Below are 7,321 nucleotides of genomic sequence, written 5' to 3'. Positions count from 1 at the left end.
TGATACTGTACTGTACAGTATAGAGGTTGAGGCAGGCAAGGTGAAAAGAAACAGCGCATGCGTGAAGGCCGCCAAACGCAGGGAGGAGTACAAAGGGGCGTGGCTTTATTTCTCGACCACACCCCTTTAAATCCCTGGCTGAGGTTGGAGAGAGAAAAAGGTTGAGGCCGACAAGGTGAAGGGAAGCGGCGCAGAAGACAGGGAACGCATGCGCAGTTGATCAATGGCGCGCATGCGCGTTGTCGCCAGGCTTGAGGCCTAGTCCGTGAGGGAGGGCGGCCGAAGGGGAGACTGCGGTTCGAGGGGAGGTCGGGTCGCCCCTTCCCCGAATAACGGTCGGGGAAATGCCGGCCAAGATCGAGCTACCGACGCTGGAGGAGCTGGAAGTGAAGGAGGTGAGGAGGGCGCTCGCTTCAGCATTTCTTGCGAGCCTAAAAGCAAGGCAAGCCCCTCCCGAAACGTCTGGAGAATGCGGCCCCCCTTTTCAGCTCAAGGCCGGGTCCCTTTTGCCGCACTTTCCCAAAACTGGGTCTTGCCCCCTCCTCAGATGTGTGTCTTCACGTTTAAAAAAGGGACTTTGGCCTCAGGTCAGCTCCCCAAAAACACAAGCTTTGGAGGGGTCTCCTCCTTCAAAATAATAATAATAATAATAATAATATAATAATAATAATAATAATAACAATGTGAGGAGAAGTGTAAGCTATTGCACTTGGGGCTGAAATAATAATAATGATGATGATGTGTGTGTATATATATATATATATGTATATATATATAATGTAAGGTATAATGATGATGTCAGGTGAAATGTAAGGGGCTGCTATTAGAGCTGAAATAATAATACTATTAAGAATAATAATAATAACAACGGCAATAACATTTCCCCCAATCATTTTTATTTTAACAAATATCAACAAATAACAAAAGCATAGAGATAGACCATTGTAGCGGAAGCTTAAACCATGCAATATTGCTGCTTGAATATTTCTGCCTTGGGTCCCTTTTGGGGGAAAAGGCAGGATAGAAATAAGAGAAATGAATAAACTGAATGCGAAGTCGGAGGCTTCCATGGCCGGCTTCCACAGTCTTTATTGGGCTTTTGGGGCTCTCTGGCCTTGTTCCAGAAGAGCTTGTTGCTGATGCTTCGCAGCATCTGTGGCTTTGGCCTCTTTAGAGGACGCCATGACAAAGCTCCTCTGGACCAATCTTGCCAAGGAAATCCCATGATAGTTCACCTTAGGGTTGCCATGGGTCAGAAATTACTTGAAGGCACACAACAACAACAACAGAATACTGCTGGGCAACTGACAAGGGCCCTGTCTGCAGAGTCCCAGTTCGTTGTGGAAGGAGTGTGTGCTCTCTGTCTGACAGCCTTGCAGAGTGCTTTGGGGAGCCCTGCCATCCCTTTCTCAGTCCCTTTCATTGCTGACCCTTGTCTTTTGTCGATTCATTCATAGGTGAGTGTGAGCTCAGCAGTACTGAAAGCGGCTGCCCACCATTATGGCTCCCAGTGCGACAGACCCAACAAGGAGTTCATGCTTTGCCGCTGGGAGGAGAAGGACCCACGGAAATGTCTCAAGGAAGGCAAGGAAGTGAACAAGTGCGCCTTGGATTTCTTTAGGTATGCGCCCAGAAGCAGCTGGAACCCAAAGGTCAATGGAGCCCATCTTCCTTCTTTCCTGAAAGGGAGGAAGGTACTCTTCACTCACTGCAGAAAAGGAGGTTCCTTTCCCTGCAGTAGCCAACATGGAAAGGCCAGAAGTAGGAGCTGTGATCCTCTTGTTTTTGCTCCCTCCTTCACCTAGAAGATTATGTTCAGAAATCAGATCTTGAATATGAAGGCTTTATTTGGTGAATGTTGCTTATTGCAGTGACCATATGTACTGGACTATAAGTCGGCCTCATGTATTAGTTGAGAGCAGGTTTGGGGGGAAATGTAGGAATTTTTACATAACCCATGTATAAGTTGAGGGTAAAATGTAGGTGCATGTAACAAAGGATGAAGGAAAGCAAAATGATGCCAGAAATGCTGTTGTTTTCTGGCCCAGATATTCAAAAAGGCCAGAAGCAGCACTGCAGGGAAAAGAGCAAAAGGGTTTGGTGCTTTTAGGTTTTCCCGGGATGGACTTTCTCCACTGCACTCAGAGAAGGGAATGATGCCGTTTTAAAATCAAAGTTAAGGCACATTGACCCATGGATAAGTGGAGCTAGGTATTTTGGATCAGTTTTGACTAAAATGTCTAGATTTATACATGAGTATAGACAGTACTTATTGCAGTGGAGGAAGACCTGAAGTCCTGGGGTTGAATTTGTCTCTCTTGGGCCCCAACTTGGGTTGGCCAAACAGCCATGCTCTGTTTCCTTAGATGTCACTGTGTGGTTTCCCACCTTTCGCATGCAGTTTTTGTCCTCATCCCCCCAAAAAATTGACACTTAAAGTATGTCTCTTTATAATATGGTTATTCCATATGCTGCGCTGTTGGGACAGTTGCCCTGAAAGTTGGATTATAAATCTGATAAATTGTGAAAGGAAATAAACACAGCCCTCTTCCTCTTTAAAGGCAGATCAAGCTGCACTGTGCTGAGCCGTTTACCCAGTATTGGACCTGCATTGACTACAATGGGCTGCTGGAGCTGCGCCACTGCCGCAAACAGCAGCAGGTCTTTGACGAATGTGTGCTGGACAAGCTGGGCTGGGTCAGACCGGATTTGGGCCAACTGTCAAAGGTAAGCTGGGAATATCTTGGGTGCAGCTGCTTTTGTCATTGGTTTTTACATTAGGTGATCACCCAGCAAGATTATATTTCTCTCTCATCCTTTCATACTAAGAAAATGAATGTCTCCTTGTTTCTTTCTTCTGATTAATTGCTTGTTGACTTTATGGTGCACAGTAGGAAAGTTACAGGGTTCTGGAGACCGTTTTTTCTGCTTGTGGTACCCACCATGTACTGCACACACACACACTCTCTGTCTTTGTCTTAGAGCAGCACTGGTCTCCAGACCATCACTTTGAGTAGCACTGGTTTGAGACTCCTCTTGCGACTAGGCATAGCTGTTCTCACTGTCATCCCTTGAGCATGGCATAGCTTTCTTTAGCATCCCTTTCTATGTTCTTCCCTGTCTCCTTGCCTCCTGTGATCCACAAAAAAATTGGAGTGTGGTTCTTTCCCTTTCAGGTCACCAAAGTGAAGACTGACCGGCCAATCCCTGAGAATCCCTATCATTCCAGGGAAAGACCGCCACCAAACCCACCTATTGAAGGCGAGTTGAAGCCTGCTAAATATGGTAGCCGGATGTTTTTCTGGAACTGGTAAAGGGGTGTGTGTGTGTGTGTGAGTGTGTGCAGCAGACACCTGGGCTGCCTCAAAACTTGTGGAATGTAAATTACTCTTGACTGGCGTGTATCAGATGCTATCTATATTTGCTGGTAATTAAATATCCTTTAAACCATATAGCTTGTTCTATAGTGTGTTTATTTCTAAAATTTGTAAACCTGTACATGTGTGTAGTGGACTGTAGTCTACAGTTCCAGAGTAATTTTCATTCTTGTGAAGAAAACTCTCTCCTGTCACATTTGACTTGACCTATGACAAAAAAACTCTATAGTCTTTCTGACATGGCCTCACAGCCCAAAAAAACCCACAAAAAACTATGGAAGGCGGCCATGAAAGCCTTTGACTTCAGTGTTTCTGAAATTTCAGGTTTTGAGGGCCATCTATGATTTTCACCCCCACAGCTTCCTCAAAACTCTAACAGAGCAACTTTAATGGTTTGAGCCTTTTGTTCATGGAAAGATTAATCTTTGCCTTGGAGGCATGTTTTCCTCACTTGATCTGTTTTGATTCAGTCCTTGTGATGCACTGTGGCTCTGAAGCTTTCTGCAGCATCTCTCCTGATTTTATTATTATTATTATTATTATTAACCTTTATTTATAAAGCGCTGTAAATTTACACAGTGCTATACATACAATCTTTTTAATTGGACGGTTCCCTGCCCTCAGGCTTACAATCTAAAAAGACACGACACAAAAGGAGAAGGGAAAGGTGGTGGGGAAGGGGCCTATCTATTAAGATAATACATATAAAATACATAGCAATACAGGAAATGATTCAATAAAACAGACAACAAATAGCAAGTGACAATTATGCAATGCCTGGGAACGCTTCTCTGAACAGGATGGTCTTCAGCTCTGTTTTGAAGCTGGTTAAGGAGGTGATGGCTCTTGCTTGTGGAGGAAGAAGGTTCCAGGAGTGAGGGGCAGCAAGTGAAAAGGGGCGAATCCAGGATGGGGCAGAGGAAATCCTGGGCTGGGACAGCAGACCTTGACTACCAGAACAGAGGGCCCTAGTGGGAAGGTGAGGGGAAATAAGGTCTGATAAGTAGGGAGGAGCCAGCCCATGGAGGGCTTTAAACGTTGACAGCAGGAGCTTATTTAAGGAATCTCACCAGTTTCAGACCATCTTCTGTGGCTATTCTGAAGTGACATCTTCTTTTCTGTATCACTAGACCTCAGAAATGCAAGGCCTGGTTCTGTGACTCTATCCATCCCTCTCACCTGTATTGGATTTTTTGCTTAAGGGCCAGTGTATGTTTCTTTGGATACCATTAATCATCAGGCACAGATGAACTTGGAGTGGGAAGGTTTCTCTTCTGCTGCTGAGATGCTTTGCACCAGCGGCTTGTAAGATTCAAAAGCAGTGAGATCATTAGACTTGTCTCTGTTAGAGCTTCGTATCAGTTTTTCTTCCACCCGCAACCAATATAAAGGAAACACTGGAAGCCTTTATAACTTTCATCTGTCTTGAATTGTTTTGCTGCTGAGGGGATTCTGGCTCTTGGGTGATTATGGTTGGCAGTGGCTGCACATATCCAGGCAGACTTGAACTCCATAGCCTCTTGTCTTGCCAGAGCTAAGCTGTACAACTGGGGAAAAGCTCCCAAGTATTTGCTCGCAGGATTTCACCCAAAAGCTTGAGAGGAAAGCGATCTTGTCCTCGTTCTCCTAGAAGCCGCCTCTAGGGGTCGGTGGTTGGTTTGGAGCCGCGTCTGTTCGGCATTACCCTTAATGCTTTCGTCAATCATCAGCCGTCCCTTCCAGACCCCCCCACCCCCAGACCCCTAATGGTTTCTTGGAAACCTTAGAGCAATCAAACGTCAAAGCTTGAGTTAAGAATTCAAAGCCATCTTGGAGGAATTTACCAAGACAGTTCCTTGGCAGATAGAGAGCAGACCCAGTTAAATTCATCATGGGGGTCTCTCTGTCCCCCCACCCCTTATTACCTGCATTGTGGAAAAACATGGCTTGCGCTTGGGTGTAGGCCATAACCTTTGCCAGAGCTCATCACGGCACGCCTGAAGCTAATGGGTTATGTCGGAAGAGCTTTGGGTAGGGCTAGCGCTACCGTATTCCACAGGCTGGGTGTCCATGCTGAGGCCGGGCATATTCCTGTGGATGCCTTCAGGAAACGGCACCCCAAGTGCAAGAAAACAGCGTTGCCAAAAAGCATCTTCTTTCTTAAGTCACTCCCCAGCTGTTTTTATGGGGAGGGGTGCAGGTTCTGGCCGCAGATATTTTTAAACATGTTTCAGTTAGGCGTCTTGTATTCTGGCTGTTTTTCCTGCCTCTTGTCTACTCTTAGAATTGAAAGCAATTGTAAAATTCTTAAAGAACACACATCCACTGATTTGACAGTCTGGGTCAAATAATACATTTGCTTCTTTCCATTTAAAAAACACAAGTTTCTCACCATGCAGCGTCTGCTGTGAAGCAGAGAGTTGGGAGGTTTCTCAAGGGCCATCTACTCCAGGGGTGGGCAGAGTATGTCCCATGGCCCCACATAGGGCCCCAAGGTCTTCCTTTGTGGCGCCCTAGTTCTCCCCATCAGGGTTTTGTTTGTTTGTTTGTTTCAATTCTTCTGCTCCAACTTATTTCTAGGATGTACCACCAGTGAGACATAGAAGTAGTTGAGGTGAGGTGCAGGATTTCCATAACTGTTAGTGGAATTATTATGTGTGCTCATTTGCATTTGCTCTGAGGAGTACTACTGCAGTGTTACGTTTTTAAGATTTATCCACAAATGGTAAATATAACTGCCAAAGACATCTACATGTGTCAGAGTCCCTCAAAAAAAGTGAGCCTCTTTGTTTCTTGTGATGGTGGGACCCAGGTTCTTTTACAGAGTGACAGATGGGACCTAATATAAAAAAAGTTGGGGACTGCCATCTTATGAAATCTATAGGATTTTGGATGAGTCACAAGGCCTGGTTTGGCTGTAAGACCCTTCTCTCAATGCCTACCCAGCCGGAAGAGACAGCCAATGAACTGCAAGCAATTTACTTGAGAGATCCAGCTGCCGCTTTCCTCCTCTCTTGACGGTTTTGTTTTTAAGCAGAGCCAAGATACACAGAGGGCTGCAAAATTGCTGCCATGTGTGCCGAGCCCCTTCCCTGTACCTGCGAGAGAGAGCTGCCATGTTCTTTTGATGTCCTGGGCCCAGAGAGTCACTCGATTGTTTGGAATTAGTGGGCCACACTTTGGTGCCATGAGGAAGTATGTTTCATAACAAGAGAGGTGAGATGAACAGGGAGGTTCCTCTGCAGTTTGGTGAAGTGGGTGGTGGGACAATCGTGAGGGGGAGGAATCAACGCGACAAGCAAGAGGGATGGTTTCCAGTCCTTTTTCATTTATTTATTTATTTATTTCCGCAATCTGTTTCCCAGAATAGCAGCCCTGGCTGCACAATTAGGCAGCCACCCACATCTCTCGCCGCCGTCTCAGAGAACGGATCGGAATTAACAAATTAAGCCAAGCACTGCTGTGGTTTCTGCTGTTTCTCCCTTCCCCGCGCTTTCACCCTGCCAGTGTGTGGAAAGTTGAAGGCTGCCTCCGCAAGGTCAGCGTCCCTTGGAGAAAACAGTAGGCTTACAATGTCATTGCGTGTTTTGAAAAAGTTTCCAAACAGAGTTTTTCCAGGGCTAAAGAGGGAGTGCCTGCAGTGAGCTCTCTATCCCTTGCAAACACTAGGGCATGCTCCCAGTGTGGTTCCAGTTGGCGTTTTGCTGTTAATCTAGTGCACAACACTATCTTAGAGGGCTGAGAACTCATAGAATCATAAGAGCTGAAAAGGCTAGTGCCATGCAGGGATACACCAATAAAAATCACTCCTGAAAGATCCCCCTTCAAGTTCTTGTTTAAAGTCCTCCAAAGAAGTATAATCCACCCCACTCCAAGGCAATCTGGAATCTCTTTTCTTGTCATTTGAATCTATTAGATTGTGTTTTAGTCTCAGAAGAGCAGAAAATAAGCTTGCTTCATCTTCT

General features: G+C 45.6%; 1 protein-coding gene across 1 annotated transcript; it reads left to right on the top strand.

The window, feature by feature from the left end:
- The first annotated feature begins 184 nt into the window (after window positions 1-184).
- NDUFA8 (NADH:ubiquinone oxidoreductase subunit A8) lies at window positions 185-3,452 on the top strand. Its single transcript, XM_042479158.1, has 4 exons — window positions 185-395; window positions 1,458-1,621; window positions 2,562-2,727; window positions 3,177-3,452. Exons 1-4 carry the CDS (start codon window positions 345-347, stop codon window positions 3,312-3,314), a joined length of 519 nt encoding a protein of 172 aa, XP_042335092.1. The 5' UTR covers window positions 185-344; the 3' UTR covers window positions 3,315-3,452.
- The last annotated feature ends 3,869 nt before the right edge of the window (window positions 3,453-7,321 follow it).

Source organism: Sceloporus undulatus, chromosome 7, assembly GCF_019175285.1.
Source record: "Sceloporus undulatus isolate JIND9_A2432 ecotype Alabama chromosome 7, SceUnd_v1.1, whole genome shotgun sequence".
Lineage (NCBI taxonomy): Eukaryota > Metazoa > Chordata > Lepidosauria > Squamata > Phrynosomatidae > Sceloporus > Sceloporus undulatus.
This window is presented reverse-complemented; position numbering and strand designations above follow the sequence as displayed.

Coding starts and splice junctions, on each gene's coding strand:
- NDUFA8 (XM_042479158.1), top strand. CDS start 345: ATGCCGGCCAAGATCGAGCTACCGACGCTGGAGGAGCTGGAAGTGAAG. Junction 396..1,457: donor AGGAGCTGGAAGTGAAGGAG/GTGAGGAGGGCG, acceptor ATTCATTCATAG/GTGAGTGTGAGCTCAGCAGT. Junction 2,728..3,176: donor ATTTGGGCCAACTGTCAAAG/GTAAGCTGGGAA, acceptor TTTCCCTTTCAG/GTCACCAAAGTGAAGACTGA.